Raw genomic sequence first — 19,059 nt, 5'->3', positions numbered from 1 at the left:
AAAAAAAAAAAAAAAAATTAGTATTATAAGCACATTGCAATAATTCCTTGTTTGGAAAAATTTATGGTATAAAAACGGCCTAGACTGCGTGGCCTTGCTGCTAAAGGTTGCGTGCCCTCTGCCCTTCGTGAAATTTTCTAAAGTGACGCTTAACTAGAATTTGAAATGCCGAAGTAGGAAAATTTATGAACGTTGATTGGATGATTAAATTGTTATGATTTGAAATAAGATAATTAATAAATATGATTGGTAGAAAGGGGGGTCCCCCTAGAGGGCGCAATCAATTGTCCCTATAGGGGGGGTGTCCTGGATAGATCGAAATAGTAACAAATGATACTAATAAAAGACAACATTTGATTGGTTGATAAATTTAGACGATAGGCATAGTTACCAAAAAGCGAATGGGGCAGAGAAGTGTAAATTAATAATCATTAAATTAATTTAATAGTATGAAATTAATCCACTCATTTTCATGTCAACAGAGGTCACAGAGATGTAGTGCAGCTCCTCCTGAACAGTGGGGCTGATGCAAACATAACCAACAATAATGGACAGACTGCTGTTCACATTGCTGTTCAGATGAAAAATAAGGATATTCTGAAGGTTCTCCAGGACAAGTGCAACTTTAATATTTCAGTAAGTCAATGGGATTTTTGAATTCTAATGATAAATAGTGAGAAACTTGAAAGGTAACTCCACACTCTGATTATCTTTGATCCACTCTAGTGACATCAGAATATTGGGGTAGATCAAATATCTATTTTTAATTAGATTGGGTATAACTCCATATTCCAATACAGTATCTAGGCAGATCAAGATTTGTCTCCCATTGCATGTTGAATTAGACTGGTTTCACTGTATTTCAATGATATATATCTAGGACAAGCTTGGAGACAGCCCAGTGTCTGATGCAATCACTGTAGGAGATCCTGATATCAGGGAAATCGTTTTCCATTGGCCAAAAATCAGTCTAGAGTTTGAGAACAAGCTTGGATTTTCCCCCATTCATCTGGCAGCCAGAAAGGGAGATATCGAGTGAGTTCATTTGTTTTGTTTATCTTACTTGTGTCCAGTTAAAATGTGTACACTACTTGTATAACATTCCATTCTGATAGAAATGACAACAAAATGTTCAACATATACATGTACATTGATTGATGATTGATGAATATCGCAGTACAATTTTACTTGTATAATGAAATACAAAGGGGTTGCTGTAAATCCTGTACATGATGTTTTACAGAGCTGTACAGCAGATCCTTCGGAAGTGTCCGAAAGCAGCAAACAAACAAAAAAGTGATGGCTACACTGCACTCCACCTTGCTGCATGCATGGATCATGATGAAATTGCTAAAGTCCTTCTTCAAAATGTAATTAGAAAATCTTTTCTGCAAATACTTTTATACTTTTTAATGCATGTGCTTGAAATATCCAATTTTAATTCTATGGTATTTATTTTAATGTGATCAGAAAGCCAAGACTGGAAAACAAACAGAAAATGAAGGACAAACTCCTTTGCATATTGCTGCAGTGTATGGAAGTTACAAGACAGCACGGTGCCTTGTGGAAGATGGTAATTATGTTACAATGGAAATAGAAATTGTGACACAAGGATTAGGTTGTATAGTCATAAACAGCCAATTTTACACAGCACCATACATTGTAAAGTTTTAATTGCTCTCTAGATAAGCTAATTTACAGTTGATCAAATTGACATGTGAGGACAATGAAGCATAACTGCCAAAATTCCAATCCTAGTCTTGTATTGTTTTTGTCTGTTCATTATATTTATCATGTAATTATAATATATAGACCCCATTGGAAATAAGCTCATTTCAGATTTTATGGGATATCCTTAAATTATCATCATATGCAAAGTGCTATAGATTATACCGGTATCAGATTTCAATTTGTGATTTTAAATTTATCATCATGACATACATCTGAATAAAATGAAATAGAATAGAAAAAAAATTGTGTTTCAGGAAAGGCTAATGTCAATGCTCCAGATGAAAATGGAAACAATGCCCTCCACTTGTGCCTGATGGGAAAGCCAGCAGTGATGGAGTTTGCAAAGGTACATGTATTAGGGGGGAGAGGGGTTACTTCAACAGGTCCTCTGGTAAGCTAGCTGTTACTGATGATATTATAGTGTATGAATTGCAATCATTGTTCATTTCAGAACATATATACATGTAAAATAAAACCATCTGTGTTTAAAGTTGAGATAAAAATTTCAAGAAATGTATATTTCAAATCTAGATCTTACCCTTAGCAATTGTGCATTTTTGAAATACCCAAATAACTGACTGCAGCAACATCATTTTCAGAGTTTTGTGCAACTTATTTTGAACAGATGCAGAAAGCAGAAAATGGCCAGAGAGACAGTTCTTCAGAGAAGCAGAAGTTAGAGATAGCGACATTGTTGATCAAGCACAATATACAGACGGAGCTGAGGAATAATGAGGGAAAGACTCCACTGGAGGAGGCCACATCCCAGTCACTGAAGGAGAAAGTGGAGAACCTCATACAAGAAAAATTGTATGTACTAGGAACCTCTTCTTAAATTACTCATAAATTTTTTCCCCATTTAATTTTTCTATTTTTTCCCCTTGGAATGCCCCATCATTAGCTCTTTACAGAGAACTTTTAGTGTTGGGGAAACAGAATATTCTCCAATCTTCCAAAAAAGTAAAAGTTTATAGCTTGATGAGAGAAAATTTTGAGAACCATGATGATGATGGATAGAGAAATTAAAATCATATGTAATGATTTTGGTAATAATACATAATATCAAGTAAAAAAATCAAACAAACCACATTAGTATTTTTAAAACTGCTGTTTTAAAATGTCTCTGAAGATTGACAATGTACAGATAAAGGCGTTCATTGGAGCCTCATTCAAGAAAACAATAAGTTTCAGTTCAAGGTTGATCTAAATAAAGCCTACATTTTATGTCAGAGTTGGTGAAATAAAAGAAAAACATTTTGAAAAAAACAAAATTCTAGTTTTACAATTCTAAAGATGAAAATCTTAAAGCAGTTTGATATTTGTGATCTTTTGGTACAGGTTTAAGATTTGAACTAATCTTTCATTTGAGAGATATATGATGAGAATCAGTAAAACTATTTACATCTGTTTACCTGCATTATGGAAATACTAAATATCATGCAAAGTTTAGACTTACCAGACATAAAACATACTAGACCGTATTTTGGTCTAAATCAAAACGATCTGAGTTTGAAAGATAGAAAATAATTATTACGAGTATAAATAAAGCTCAGAAATGTGTACACACAAATGAAACAGACATTGAGACAGAAGGAAAGAGACTGAAAATTACACATTTACTTATCCAGGAATCCATCGGTGCGGCCTAAAGTATGGAAGTGTGACGTTTGTGAAGAGGAAGATGCCATGATGCAGATAAAACCATGTAATTGTCGACTGTGTGAAGACTGCATTCCCAAAAAGCTAAAGAAATGCCCTCAGTGCAACGAGCAAGCAACAAGCAAAGTCCAGATTAGAAGTTCTTGAGGAATATGTCAAGGATTGGAAATCAACTATGTATCTTTTTTTTATTGAAGGATATTTGAAATTAAGATGAAGCAATGCATCACATGGACTTGATAAAAAAAAATATTTGTTGCAAAATACATGTATTTAATTTGGGGCAGGACATGAACCATACTCTTCCAATCAAAACATGAATTTTTATATATACATACACTTCAAATTTAAATGTGTTTATGAAAACCTTTAAGAATTTAAGATATTGAAAACTTTATTTGTAGTGTAAATTTAGTAAAAAGAATTTTTCAGACTTTTGTTTGCATATACATTTTGATCTATAATTATGAATACAATCATCTCTGATTTGCAAATGTCGTTGAATGTAATAAATCTTTTTACAATCTGTAGACTTTGTAGTTCTGTAGATTGTCTTCAGAGTTCAGCTGATTGGGAAGGATGTATCTACACGGACACTGGCAGGGAGTTTCTACCCCTTAGAATTGTGCTGGCTAGTCACTTTACTGACGTCAATCAAAAGTGGGGAAATGAAAGCTTGGATTTCTTAAAAAAAAAAATCTCAAATTTTAGTCGAGTTTACTTTTGTTTGAGCAGTAAATTTTTTTTTTAGTAAAATCGCAGAATCAAGTTTGATTTATTTGACGATATCGATAAAAAGCTACGAAAAAAGTAAATCCATTCAGTGCCGGTTCTTTATTTACTTTGTGACATGCATTTCCGGTGATACTTTTCTTTCAACACTTGAATTCGTGAGGTAAAAACTTGGCTTGCTTGGGAACCATTCAGGAATGAACATGACATTTATGTTTTTTGTGTTTTTGTGTTTGTCTTTGTGTGAAAGATGTGTGCGTGCTTGTACTATTGCTTGTACTACTGGAAACTACATGTATGGTCAACAATATTCTTTCTTGTGTAGACACAATGTTTACAATACGCAAAGGTTCATATTTATATCTTTTTATATACTATGTACATGCAAGACGTCAAATGAGCTTCAATATTGTGACATATAATTGTAGAGGTCTTGGTGGAATTGAAAAGAGAAGAGACGTACTTAATTACTTAAAACAAAAGAATTTCTCAATTTATTTTTTACAAGATACTCATTTTACTCTCGATGACTACAATCAAGTGAGATCTTTTTGGGGCTATGATGTTTACATGTCTCCCGGCCAATCAAATGCAAGACGCACTGCAATTTTGTTCAATAACAATTTTGAATACATGGTGTTAAATGAACATAAAGATAAAGAGGGTAATTTACTTGTTTTAGAGATTAACATTTTTAAAAAGTATGATATCTTATTAGTAAATGTATATGGGCCAAACAATGATGATCCACATTTCTTTCAATCTATATCAGACATCATCTCAAACTTTCAAGGTGAATTCATTATTATGGCCGGAGACTTTAATCTTGTTCAAGATGTAAATTTAGATTACTTTAACTACAATAATGTTAATAACAAAAAGGCAAGAGAAAAAGTTTTGAGTATGAAGGATATACATTGTTTGAAGGATCCTTGGAGAGTGAAATATGAACAAAGGAAAAGATACACATGGTTTAAAACTAATCCTATCAAAAAGGCTAGACTTGATTTTTTCTTAGTATCAAATGAATTAATGGCTTTGCTAGACAAAATTGATATCAATCCAGGATATAAATCTGACCATTCGATGGTTCATATGGAAATTAAGTTAACTAAATTTGAAAAGGGTAAAGGCTTCTGGAAGTTTAATAGTTCACTACTCAAGGATCAGACCTATGTAAACAATATCAAAAGTATTATACATAAGGTCAAAGAACAATATGCCGTCTTGCCATATAACCCTACTTACATACATATGATCGAGAACGATGAATTACAACTACTCATAGATGATCAGTTGTTTTTTGAACAACTCTTGCTGAGCATAAGAGGTGCTACTATTCGTTATTGTTCCATAAAAAAGAAATTAAAAAACGAAAAAATACATTCAATTGAAGAAGAAATAAAGCATTTAGAATTACTAAGGAACAATGATGACTCCACAGAAATTGTACAAAAATTAAATGCTGCTCAAAAAAGGTTAGAGGAACTCAGAAAAGACTATATTAAGGGCCTTTTTGTCAGAACAAAACTTAAGTGGATTGAGCAGGGAGAAAAACCAACGAAATATTTCCTAAGCCTAGAAAAAAGAAATTATATAAATAAAACTGTAAACAAACTTATGCTCAGCAATGGTAATACTATTTCTTCACAGACAGATATTTTAGCAGAAATTGAGAAATTCTACAAAAATCTTTATTCTAGTTATGATAATAAATTACATGATGTAAACATTGATACCATTATTGATAAGAATGATGTTAGAATACTTGATGACAACATGTCAAAAACATTAGAGGGATATATAAACAATGAAGAAGCCCTTTTAGCACTTAAAAATATGTCTAATGGTAAAAGTCCTGGAAGTGATGGATTCACAGCAGAATTTTTCAAATTTTTTTGGAAAGATCTTCGATGTTTTTTAATTAGGTCAATAAACTTTGGATTTAATGTGGGAGAACTGTCTGTAACACAGAAACAAGGCATTATATCTATATTACCAAAAGGAGACAAACCCAGGGAATTACTTACAAATTGGCGACCAATATCACTTCTTAATGTAACGTACAAAATTGCTTCTGCATGTATAGCAAATAGAATAAAAAATGTTCTTGATTTTCTAATACATGACAATCAAAAGGGCTTCCTCAAAGATAGGTTTATTGGGGAAAATACGCGACTTATTTACGATGTAATAGATTCTGTACATGAAAAACACATCCCAGGTATGCTTTTACTTGTGGATTTTGAAAAAGCATTTGACTCTATATCGTGGAAATTTATGTACGAAACCTTAAAATTTTTTAATTTCGGTCATGATCTTATCAAATGGGTATCAGTGTTATACAATAAGGCCAAATTATGTGTTATTCAAAATGGTGTTTTTTCAAACTTTTTTGAAATTGGCAGGGGTTGTCGTCAAGGTGATCCAATATCTCCTTATTTATTCAACCTTTGTGTCGAAATTTTAGGCCATATGATACGACAAAACAAAAACATCAGGGGCATTAAAATAAATAAAGAAAGAATTTGTTTAATACAATATGCAGATGACACAGTTTTATTTTTGGATGGATCAGAAAAAAGTCTAAAAAGTGCTCTTGATCTCCTTTTTCAATTTTCAAAATTTTCAGGTTTAAAACCCAATATTTCCAAAACCAAATCAATTTGGATTGGTTCTAAGATTAATACTAAAGATACTTTTTGTAGTGATACTGGATTACAATGGACAACAGGACCATTCACAGTTTTAGGCATTACATATACTGTAAACCTTAAAAACATGGAAAAGCTTAATTTTGATAACAGGCTTACAGCCATCCAGAAAGAAATAATCCAATGGTCAAAAAGAAATATTTCTCCCATAGGAAAAATTACAGTGGTGAAAAGTTTGTTTCTATCAAAATTTACGCACTTGTTCATTTCGCTTCCCAAACCAAGTTTACAGTGGATAAAGCAACTTGTAAAAGCTTTTTATAAATTTATATGGGGGAACAAAATGGAGAAAATTTCTAGAAAAACACTAGAATTAGATTTTGAAAATGGTGGGTGTAGAATGACCAATATAGAAACATTTATCAAGTCTCTCAAACTAACTTGGTTTAGGAGACTTTTTACAACTAATTCTACATGTAGCTGGATAAGCTTATTTTCTGAAATTACTGGTTGTAACATTACAAAATTGTGTCATTTTGGACCTGTTTACTGTAAACAAAAAGCAAATTCCACTGGAAACTCTTTTTGGAAAGAAACTTTATTTTACTTCACAGAATTTTTAGAAAGTTTTGAAATGAATGATTTTCACATTTTTTTGGAACCCCTGTGGTATAATGATAAAATAAAGATTCAAAATAAATTCATATTTTGCAAGCAATTATATGACAAGGGGTTTCATATAATATCTGATTTATTAGATAAGCATGGTAACTTTATCAGCTACCAGAGTATCACAAATGATTACTCAATTCAGATTCCATTTACTACATATGAGGGATTAAAACAAGCTATTATGCACTCATGGCCTAATATCAAACTACTTATACATGATACAACTTTTCAACCATATCAACCTGAATTCATTAAAATTCTATGCAAATACAAAAAAGGTTCTAGGAATATTTATGACTATTTAATATCAAAATCACAGCATCGACCTATTTGTGAAAACAAATGGGATAATGATTTAAATTTGCAATTAGATTTAAATTGGAAACATGTATATACAAACATCAAATCTGTAACAAAAGATTCAGGACTGATATGGTTCAACTATAGAATCATTCATAGAATATTGGGTACTAACAAACTCCTACATATATCAAAAATTAAAAACTCTCCACTTTGTTCAATATGTGCACTAGAACCAGAAACAATTAAGCATATCTTTTTTTATTGTCCCTCTGTCTCTACATTATGGACAAAATTATCAGATTGGATTTTTCAAAAATCTGGTAAAAGAATGGGATTTAGTGTACAAACTGTCATTTTTGGTTTTCCAGAAAAAGAACACATGGTTTTAAACTTTATAATCCTCTTAGTAAAGAGATACATATTCCAATATTCAAGAAAGAATGTCAATATTGTTTTTGATGATGTTTTGAAATGTTTATATGATTACTACATTTTGGAAGAAAAACTTACAGAACAAATATTTTACAAAAAGAAATGGTCTAAATGGAAATGTCTTTTCAATTAATGATAACAGCATTTCTTCTTCTTTTTTTGAACAATAAGTACTAGAATATACATGTAATTGTCTATATCGCTTTCTTTAATCTGTATGAGAGTGTGAGTAAAAGGTGTATATGTATTTCTTGAAAATGATAAAAACAATAAAAAAAAAAAAAAAAAAAAAAAATCTCAGACTTAAGTCCAAGTTTCAACTTCAGTTTATTTTGAGAAATCCAGGCCAGGCCTTACCAAGTTCTTGTCAAAATATGAATATTTACTTCCTAAATATGGTTCTGTTTAATTTTGTTCTGCTTTTGGACACACATCTCAACTTTAAGACAATCCAAACTGATCGAAGAGAGCCACATAAATTTGATGACCACTCAACCCAAACCTCGGATCATACAAGATCTACTAGTATATTATAGATATCTAATTTGTTAAAAACTCTTATTGATTATCATTATCTTGCATAATCTCATACTTCTGACCCGCCTTGAAAAAAAGAGAGCAAAAAAAATTTAGGGGGGGGGGGGGAGACACAGATGAAATCCAGGAAATATTTGAAACAAGATATTTGCACATTTGATCTGTGAACATTTGAACTTATGAAAAAAGGTTAGAATTTCATTTTCACACCATAAGTGTTTGTTATGTGAAAAAAAGTTAGAATTTCATTTTCACACCATAAGTGTTTGTTATGTAATGTTTCCGAGATTAATTAATAACCCAGTACAACAGAACATGACCATAAACTGAGAATACACTCCAGTCAACTTTTCAAATCGATCTCATTCATGAAATATAGTGTTCTTTATATGACAGTGAAATTCATTTTGAGATAATTAATATTTAAAATTTGATTTAAAAAATGTCGATAATGTATTTATGAGAGGCATGGGTATATACAACATCTTGTTCTCAGTGTATGATCATTGAGCCAGATCTGCTTCATCGTTAATTCTATATAGCTCTATGAAAATTTTATTTCTATTACCGGTAGCAAAAATTTCCTCAACTCAAGGAAGATCTCTGCTTTTCTCACGGATTATTATATCTGATTCAGTTCAGTTTATTAGCAGAAAACCACGCGGTTTACAGGCATGTATTAAATGCACCACATGCATGTATCCGCACTGTAGAAAGAGAAGAATATTACATTGGCAATATACACATACAATAATACTGCTGTACAGTGGTGTACACAACACATACCATAATAACACACATTATACCATAAGTATACTAGCATAAGTGCATGTACATATATATATTGTGCATTTGGTATCATTTTTACATTATATCAAGATATGCAATTCATTATATGTGATATGAGCAAACAGTGTTCTAAGGACAGCAGCTTTTTGAAGAAAGATACATAGTTTCTGTTTCTAAGGCTAAGTAACTGAAAAAGCTTAAATTGATTGATTGATTGATTGTATATTGTTTAACATCCCTCTCGAGAATATTTTAATTATTAATTTTACATGTTACACGCTTTTTCATTGGTTGAAAAATTATTGGAATATCGTATCCAGCGGAGAAAAAAAAAATGGCCGGAACTACTTTCTATTGGAATGTTGGGGATTCCTCTGGATGCTTCGTATATATATATATATATATATATATAGAAAAAATTCTTAAATGCGGCAAAAAATTAACACCGAATTCTAACATGACATGCAAATCCGAAAACGTAATATATTGTATGACCTGCCCTACCTGTAAAGAAAACTATATCGGAAACCAACAAACTGAACGCCCATGTGCGCGTCCACAAGCAGCAAATTCGCGATCCAAATATCAGAAATTCGCCATGTTCCGAACATTTTGCCAATTGTGGTCATGGAGATTTCAACATATTTCCATTTTATAAAATGTATAATGACTGCGAAATTTCCAGAGCTACAAAGGAGGAATAGTTTATAAAATTGTTTAATCCCAAACTTAATAGAAAATAACTGTGTAAAATTGAAACTACATTGAACTGAACTCTGTAATTGATTTCCAAGTATTCTAATATTGTGTGTATTATACCGCTACCAGTGTAATTTATTATGACGTCACAAAGGACAATTACTTACGTCGTGATATTTTGACGTTACTTAGCAATATTATTTCATTTTATAACTGTCTGAAGAGGCATTAAAGCCGAAGGCGCTAACAGTGAAATGTTAATCGAGTTTTGTGTTTCTTGACTTTTATTATTGGATATATATATATATATATATATATATATATATATATATATGGCTATTTGAGGACAATCCCACCCCCCACCCCCCATATAACAACACACGTCTGCTTCTGCAATTCCGGGCTGACAGTTAAATGTATTCAACCGGGGAAGACATTAGTCCAGTTTGTACCTTGCGACAACTTCCTTCATGTCACGAACCCAAATACCAGATATACCGCACATAGCTGCAGAACTGTAGATCTCTGAAAAAATATTTTGACTTAACGTAGTTCCACACTCCTGTGACGTCATAGGGTTTTGTAAATTCAATGATTCAATGACAGGAACATAAATTTTGTTGGAATCTTTTTCAATAGTCATTGTAAAAAATCTTGTTAGCCATAAAATATTTCAAAAGTCTTAGTTATATTTGCATAGTCAATGATTTGTTTCAAAATATTGAATCTAAGGACAATAACTCTGTTTTCATTAAATTATTTATCAAGTCCATAATGTGATAGATTTCCTTTATTTTTGACAAACATTTTACCAAGTTGATAAGGAATCATTATCTGTGTCTTTTCATGAAATTACATAAAATTTTAATCCCGAGTGATTTTAAATAGCTCAGCTGTATGGTGCCAGACTTCAGTTTTTTTATGGGGTATACATAATCTGGAAGCTATAGATTTAAAATTATTAAGGAAAGGTATGGATTTCCTCCCATAAATAACTATAACAGATGTAACTTTACTAATATAAACAGAAAAAATGATATGTAAACCATGCTATAAAGAAAATGCGTCCACATTTGTTTGTTTTTTTAACATTTTGGAGAATAACGCTAATTCAATAATTTTGCACATATTGTTCTAAAACTTGATGAACATATTGAAAATGACATGTGTTTTAGTAATTGACATGTTTCTCGATAAATAAATGCAATTCAAAAAATATTTTGTTGTGTTTATATTAAAATAACAACAAATAACTGTTTCCAATGAATTTCATAAAAATCTACATCGGGGTACATGACTTTAGTGGTGTATGTAATGAAAATTAATATGGAAATCTTTAACTGTTTTGCCTTTTTTCATTACTCTGAATGGTAATTTATTGATTCCAAACAAAAAAATACTACCTAAACCCCAAAAATCCAGGACTAAGGACCCACCTTAACAGTCATGTCAAAATATTTTTTCAGAGAGCTACAGTTCTGCAGCTATACCGCACACTGCCTCAGAGATACGCGCAATGATGCAGTTTTCCGTCTTTTTTTGTTGTTGTTTTTTTTGTTTTGTTTTTTGTGGTATACCTCCATCCAACGAAAAAATAATAAATTCATTCCTTAACTCATTGAGACGTCACCATTACCGGTGAAGGGCTGCACAATTTAGGCCTAGAAAAAGGTTCCTCTACATTATAATGCATTAGAGTGCAATGCAGATTTATAATGAGTGACTTACTATCATGTAAAATGTTTTTGATGAGTATCCTGTCTTATTCCGGAAATACGATACTTTAGCATTTAATTTCCACATTTGTGTAATGGGATAACACAAGCATTCTTGTAAAAAAAAACCCATCATTGCACTATATGAAAAAATTGATTCAAGGAAAGTATTTTTTGGAAAAATGTCTGATCACTTTCAAAAAGACACAGGCACATCTTCAATGTGTCCATAACAACTGTGCAGAGGCCACAACATAAAGAGGTTTATCCTCAACATACCAATAAGCAGGTTCTTTATATTTGAGATGCATGCTCCATTTTTTCCTCCGACGAGTTGTTTTTATAACTTTTTGGTGTCTTTTTCATTTATGTTAATATTGTAATATATGTTGTTTGCAACCTATAAGCAGTACTGCTTTTGAAAATATACAATACAAAGTTTGAAGATGTCAAGTTAAGAGGTGTGAGAGGAGTTTACACAAAGTAGGTACTCTATTACGGGGACGCCCGCCCATCCGCCCACCATTCACCATACTATAAGCCGGATGCACGTTGAGCAACCCGGCCAATTATCAAAGTTTCCACATCTTCAATCCCATTTCATTTCTGTTCGATTAGATAAACCATGACCACCTACCTCAAAAAATCCAATTGTAATTTGAGATTTCTTGAGGGTCAGATGTCATACTTATCGGGCGATCCTGTATAAATATGCTTAATCAACCATAAAACGGATTACGGTTCGAGGGTGACCGAAGTTACCATTTTAAAAAATTCATATGCAATCAATGATTTCCCCCCATAGTTTTACTTCATTTACATTCTGGGGTTTCTTGCCTGTAGTTGATGAAACTTGTTACATACATATCCTTCGAAAGATAATTTAGAATTGTTTGAATTAAAGGAAATATTGTTAATAAACCAATAAGTAATACTTAGAAAATGAATATATAACAAACACATAACGTCCCCAACTAAACTTCTAGTATTTTAAAGCAACCAGTTACATTATACAGCGATTAGCATCGTTCATAGGACCATATACTTTATATTTTCTATAACTTGATCCGCGTAAGTTTAATTGAATGTAAAGGGGCATTATCTGTAGAAAGTGATGGCAACCATGTTTTCTCTCAATGGCATAGGAATATATATTAATGACTAATAAAAACATTTATTTTGTGCAAAAACAAGAGAAACCTATTAAAAATACGTTAGAAATTTTAGTGTAAAGAAATTTTGCAAGACAATAATTATTTAATCACATATTCATGTACCTGTTTTTAGGTTTAAAAGTGTTTGAAATAATGAAATTCTGGTGTTATTTCTGAAATATATAATATAGAGCAATCTTTATTGAATTCAATTTTTGGTGACAAAATTACAGATAATGCACCTTTCAATAAAGACAAATTAAAGGTTGTTTATCATTTCAAACTTCTACACGATAATCGTATGTTCTTATTATGCAACCTTTATGATAAGTGTATGGGGTGGGGTGGTTCGTTAAATATAAATACGTTTTCAGTGCTCTACTTAACTTTTATGTCAAAGATTTCATAAACCGTTATATCGAACTTGATGTAACCATTTCTAAAATGCTCTAGTTAAGAGTTTGATATTTCTGTAAAGTTTGGTTTTCACCAGCAAACATTTCCTCATTTCAAGGAAGAACACGCTGGCTTAGTATACCGCATCAAATTCAGAGGGTTCTTTTATAAAGCAACTTTCGACTAAGACGAGACAATTTTCGCCTCCGACCTAAAGCGGTATCAGAACTTAAAATATTTTGAGAAATCCAGTATGGTTTTCTAAACTACTTATTTTTCACATATAGAATTCACTACATAGCAAGATGGCTATAGCTACATGTATAAAGCAGAATGCATTTCCAAATTATTCAGTTTTATAAAAGATATGAATAATGAAAATTCTAATTGTAATTTAATATACCGCGAGGGTCAAATGTCAAACTTATCAGATGACCCTGAATATTAATGTTGCTTCATTAACCATTAACGGTTTTGGATAAACTTTCCGGTCCGTTTAGCATTGTGAACTCGTTTACCACGTGTCATTTTTTTTAATTACACGGTAAATTTTGTTCATGTGTAGTCCATTTACGTTATGACATTTGTACCTGCGAGTCATTGAAACCTGTTACTCGTGGGTAAACCTATCCACTTAATGATTTTAGATTGCTTGGATTAACTAAAATTTGCATTTAAGAAGATAATGTTGATGGACATGAATAATAGATAAAAATAAAATAGAATGAATAAATAAGTCAAATAAACAAACAAAACAATATTAAAAAACCCATCAAAAACGAAACCCCAGTTCAACACACAAGTGAATCTAAAATAATGAACATATGTTAATCATTTATCTAAGTAAAACTTCCAAGATATACACGAATATAATTCCATGCACTTTAATTACCAGAACTTAATGAAAATTACTTCCCAATCACTGTTGATTACAAATGAACAAAAAAGTCTTGTCCTTAACTTGCAATCAAAAATATATTTTTTTAAAAATAGATAAGATTAATCCCCACTCAAAACTATTACGATAAAGTCACACGCTGATAAAAAGTTTACTCAGAGTAGAAGCCAAAAACTATACTAGAGTAGAAATAAGATAAGACGGACGAATAGGTTGTTTTAAAAATTCGATGTTGGCGTCCCTGAATTTGTCAAACACGCGTTCCAATCATCGTCAGAGGCATAAACCGAATATTGACACGAGGTGTGTTTTTACAGTGATTAACAGGATTAAAAACCCATGTTGATGATGTCTATGTGCCCCAAGTTAATTATCGACATGGGACACTGGGATTCGTCACGTGGGTCTGACGCCTGTTTTGATTGGACAATGGAGCTGATTTGCATAGGTTACAATAGGTGACATGCAGTAAACATGTTCATTTTCTACTTGACTTTTGCGGACTTACACAGAAAACTTACGGGAGAAAACGATGAATGTACCTGCAGTTAAGAGAAACAGTTTGGCAGAAAAGATGAAGAAAGCTGAAGAAAATCCAACAACTACCAGAAAGGTAAAATTTCCTTCGTAATTATATTATTAAAGAGTTATCTTTAAGTTTTTAGAAAGTCAGTTCATGATTATTAGTGTAATGGAAATGACAATATTCTTATCATTCAATGGACATGTTAAAATTCAAATATCTTGGGCATCCATAGAATAGATCATTAGGAAAATAGCTATTAAATATTTCTAAATTAAAGAAAAAACCACATACAAATTAAAAGAATTCATATAATTGAATTACAAATAAGTGTAAGAAGAGTGATTAAATGAATTGAACACTGTTTTTTTTTTCCAGACCAATAAACCCCAAGCAGAGAGGAAAAGACGAGAAAGAATCAATAAATGTCTAGGACAACTCAAAGGCCTGGTTCTGAAAGCCACAGGAAAAGACGTAAGTCCCAGAATTACAGTACACATTATCATACATACATTCATATTCAAGAAACGCTTCAGGCGCAAATCCAACTTTTTTTTCCACATGGGAGGGGGTGTTTCGAACTTTTGATAAAAAAACCCCCAAAAACTCACAACTCTCTTAAAAACGAAAAAAAGTAAAAGGTTTAATTAAATCCAGAGCTTAGAATCTTAGAGAGAGAGAGAGAAAGAGAGAAAGAGAGAGAGGGAGAGAGAGAGAGAGAGTCCTTCAGTACATGAATTCTATTCAGTGGTTCAAAAACTTACAATTACAGAACCCTTTACTAATTGCCATAAAACTGCGAGAGGGGGAGGGGGTTCAATCAAACTTCTCATGTAATGTATAACGGTCATGCAATATTAGTAAAAATAACAGGGGAAGTATATGTCTAAAATAGTATGGACGGGGGCAGGTCCCTGTCTTCTCTCGTTTGCTATGTGCCTGATTTAGTCAAAAACTTTCAAGATTAAGATAATCTTTGGTTTCCCTGCCTTTTGAATTCTTGTCAGCAAAATTCTAATAACAAAGTAGTGGCAGTCCAAACTCTACCAAAGTCAATGACTGTATGACAATGCAGTAACGTACAGTACCGTCAGTCAAAGGTTTACACTGTCCAGAAATTTGTTTTTGGTAAAATAGGGAAAGGTGTAAATATTAATACGTCTATTCCTAACCTGTGGTTAAACATTGGGTATGAATATAATTGTTACATCAATCACCGGTAATTATGTAAATTGTAAAGGAAAGAACGATATCGAACAAACCACTCCAGTTTACAGCCCTTTAAGGTAGCTCACTACACTAAAATTTTATTTATGGTTCGTTAATACACTTCTTATGAAGTATGATTTCACCATCGAAAGAGTGATACAAGCTCTCGATTATTTTATATGATTTTTTTGTGATTTTTCCCGGAATGATGAAAAAGGTGTTTTGTTTGCAAATAAGAGATTCTCGAGTCCAAAATTCGCTGAGATTTACATAGCGTATAAATACAATAAGTCAATCTTTTTTTTTTTTAATCAATCATGATGGTATATGCAGTCTAAATTCCATTGGGGAGGGGGTCTTTACACCCCATGCCTCATTAAGATCCGCGCATTCATATAATGATAGAGGAACAAAATTTTCACACTGGATAGAAAGAGTTTATATATTCAGTATTTTATTAGACTGTTTAGTTGTGAATTTTAAAACTTGATTGGTATAGGATAAAAATACCTCAAATTTACACAGATTTTTTATATGTAGTTTGTTTGACCAAATAGAACTTTCATGTAAAAGGACCTCATCAGTTCAAAAGGAGACTAATAGTCGATGATAATGTGTTTCAGGAGAAGAAATACCGTAGACTGGAGAAGGCCGATATTTTGGAGATAGCAGTCAATCATTTGTACGCCATGGACAAAGATGTCAATCAAGGTATTGTCCACTTTCAATTAATAAGATAATATTAAGAGAATATAGATATAGTATTGCTAATTATATGCATGTAATTAACCTGATTACAGTTCCCTGCTTTGTCTCGAATTTTTATGTAACGAAAAAGGAAAGAGTACATCTTCGATTGCCAAGGGTTTTCGGTCCACTCTGCTCCCCATTACCGAGAGCGGAGCGGAGTGGATTGAAAACCCTGACTAGCGATGATGTAGAGAATATATCACCACAGAGGAGAATATCATTGTTGATTACAAACTAATCCGTAGAATGATGGTTTGAAGTATAATTATTTCATTAAAAGGTTTGTGTCCTATTGCAGGGATGAGTGAAGCAGACGACAGATTTAAGGAGGGTTACAGTCACTGTGTAGGTGAGGTTATACGGTGTCTCCGTGTGGAGCAGGGAATCGACGCCGTAACTAAAACCAACCTAATCAACCACCTGACCGTCTCCTTCAGTCACACACCAACAGACCATCGACACATATGTTACGACAACCAAGCATTTGAACTCAGTAGTCAGAGTGAAAGTCCATCTTCTCCTAGTCAGCAAATGTATCCTAGCAGCAACCCAAGCAACGAGGGTGTCCAGGAAGTGCCACCAAGCGTCCAATCCAAGTCCAAGTTTGCCGAGGTCAATTTTCAGGATCAGAACATGTACATGGACTTCTACAATGCCCCAATGGATATCCGCGCCCCGGAAGTTCATTCTACCCTTACCAATCGTCTGCCTTGTGAGTTTCAGCCACCGCCCTCTACTTTCCAATCACAAATTGGCGTACCTCTCCACACTTCCACACCTGTTGCTAAAAAAAGGCACAGTGTCATTCCAAGTTTTCCCGCGCTGGAAGACGTCACCTTCAGTGACTGTGTTACAACGTCTTCATCTTCCGACAGCGGAAGTTCCATTGGCCCCTGGCGTCCGTGGTAATCTATAAAACTCCAGCTTTATTATGAAATAGTGCCACTGAATATTCCAATACTCACAGCATGCAACGTGATTGTATGTGGATTATTTAACAATTTTGTTTAGTTACTCACATGGTTTGTTGTTCTATTAATAGCTTGATATGTATAAATGTTGAAGGATAAAAATGTTTGGAAAAATGCATCTCATTATCTTTATTACAATATGACAACCCGGGTTTAGTGATATTACATTGCAAGTATCAAAATCAATTAAACAACAAAATTTACATCGTGTAATGCCAATGTACATTTACATAACAAAAGTAATAATGCAAATCTCTTTTTGTAACATATATAGTTATATAACAATAGAAAAACCATCTTCAAGCCACGGTCTAGCATATATTCCGCTTTCTCCTACCAGGTGAAAGGATCTTTGTGACGATGTTCGGACACTAAAATAATTAGCACCCTCTGCTTCGGATATACCGCTCCAATCGCCAGAGGTATCGGCCCCAGTAACGCAAATCCACATTGACGGCGTATTCAGTTCTAGTGTAGTCCTTAAAAATGGCTGTCTCGCCTTGTAGGTAATACCGATATCTACAAAAGTAGACATAGTTGGATAAAGTATGCGTCAACCATTATACATGGAATGCAAAATTCATTAGGTTTTGAGCTTTTTCCGTCGCTGTTTAATCACGACCCCGGTTTCACGATTTAAACATAAATACAATAGAGGTTCAAAGCTGTACAGTACATAAGAATATCTATATTCTCCAGGACAAATCTGCTGGAGTTTGGTTACCCGGTAATGTTATGGTCCCCAGGGTCAGGACACTGCAACGTTTCACACATCGCATATATAAATACTTTTTAATCGTTTTTATCAGCAACGAGCAATATTCTGAAGCCACAGCAGGGTTTGATGCAGAAATTTGGCTATATAGTCTCTTACAGCGTATAAAGACTGCCACATCGTTTACCTATTAATACTGCCACACCGATACCGGACGAACAATTGCAAAGGATAGAAAATAATATGTTTTCTTTTCTTTTGTTAGTTTTTTTGTTTGTTTTATGTACCTTTGAGAATTTTTCACTTATATTGGGAAGTAGAACAAGCTGTAGGTGTAGTGCCACAAATTTAGACTGCATAACTTTCAGGGTCGTAACAGTGGCGGTTTTCTTATTGTGCCAACGCCTGCCGTTACACAGGACCTCATTTTTTTTTTTAAATTTCACCCCCAAAGACCTGCGACTCTCAACGTTAAATACCGAGCGTTTGGTGAAGGAGGGGGATGCGGTCAAGCGGCGTT

The 19,059-nt window shown here is 32.9% G+C and overlaps 2 protein-coding genes across 6 annotated transcripts in view; one reads left to right on the top strand and one right to left on the bottom strand.

Annotated features, from left to right (window-relative positions):
* Positions 1–17,942, top strand: part of LOC125648024 (E3 ubiquitin-protein ligase MIB2-like) — a 44,608-nt gene extending 26,666 nt beyond the window's left edge. For 3 of the 4 annotated variants that reach the window (XM_056156240.1, XM_056156243.1, XM_056156239.1), the window contains 7 exons: positions 483–636; positions 881–1,035; positions 1,244–1,370; positions 1,471–1,573; positions 1,986–2,077; positions 2,357–2,541; positions 3,360–3,916. In XM_056156240.1, the coding sequence (XP_056012215.1) occupies positions 483–636; positions 881–1,035; positions 1,244–1,370; positions 1,471–1,573; positions 1,986–2,077; positions 2,357–2,541; positions 3,360–3,537 (994 nt within the window). In that variant the 3' untranslated portion in view covers positions 3,538–3,916. Of the gene's footprint in view, positions 1–482; positions 637–880; positions 1,036–1,243; positions 1,371–1,470; positions 1,574–1,985; positions 2,078–2,356; positions 2,542–3,359; positions 3,917–14,897; positions 14,990–15,274; positions 15,369–16,726; positions 16,815–17,151 lie in introns of those variants that run through there. The other variant, XM_056156245.1, reaches the window with a different exon arrangement.
* LOC125648013 (complement C3-like) overlaps positions 17,927–19,059 on the bottom strand; it is a 39,668-nt gene continuing 38,535 nt past the window's right edge. For both annotated transcript variants that reach the window (XM_048874904.2, XM_056156231.1), the window contains one exon: positions 17,927–18,343. In XM_048874904.2, the coding sequence (XP_048730861.2) occupies positions 18,205–18,343 (139 nt within the window). In that variant the 3' untranslated portion in view covers positions 17,927–18,204. The remainder of the gene's footprint in view (positions 18,344–19,059) is intronic.

Source organism: Ostrea edulis, chromosome 1, assembly GCF_947568905.1.
Source record: "Ostrea edulis chromosome 1, xbOstEdul1.1, whole genome shotgun sequence".
Lineage (NCBI taxonomy): Eukaryota > Metazoa > Mollusca > Bivalvia > Ostreida > Ostreidae > Ostrea > Ostrea edulis.
This window is presented reverse-complemented; position numbering and strand designations above follow the sequence as displayed.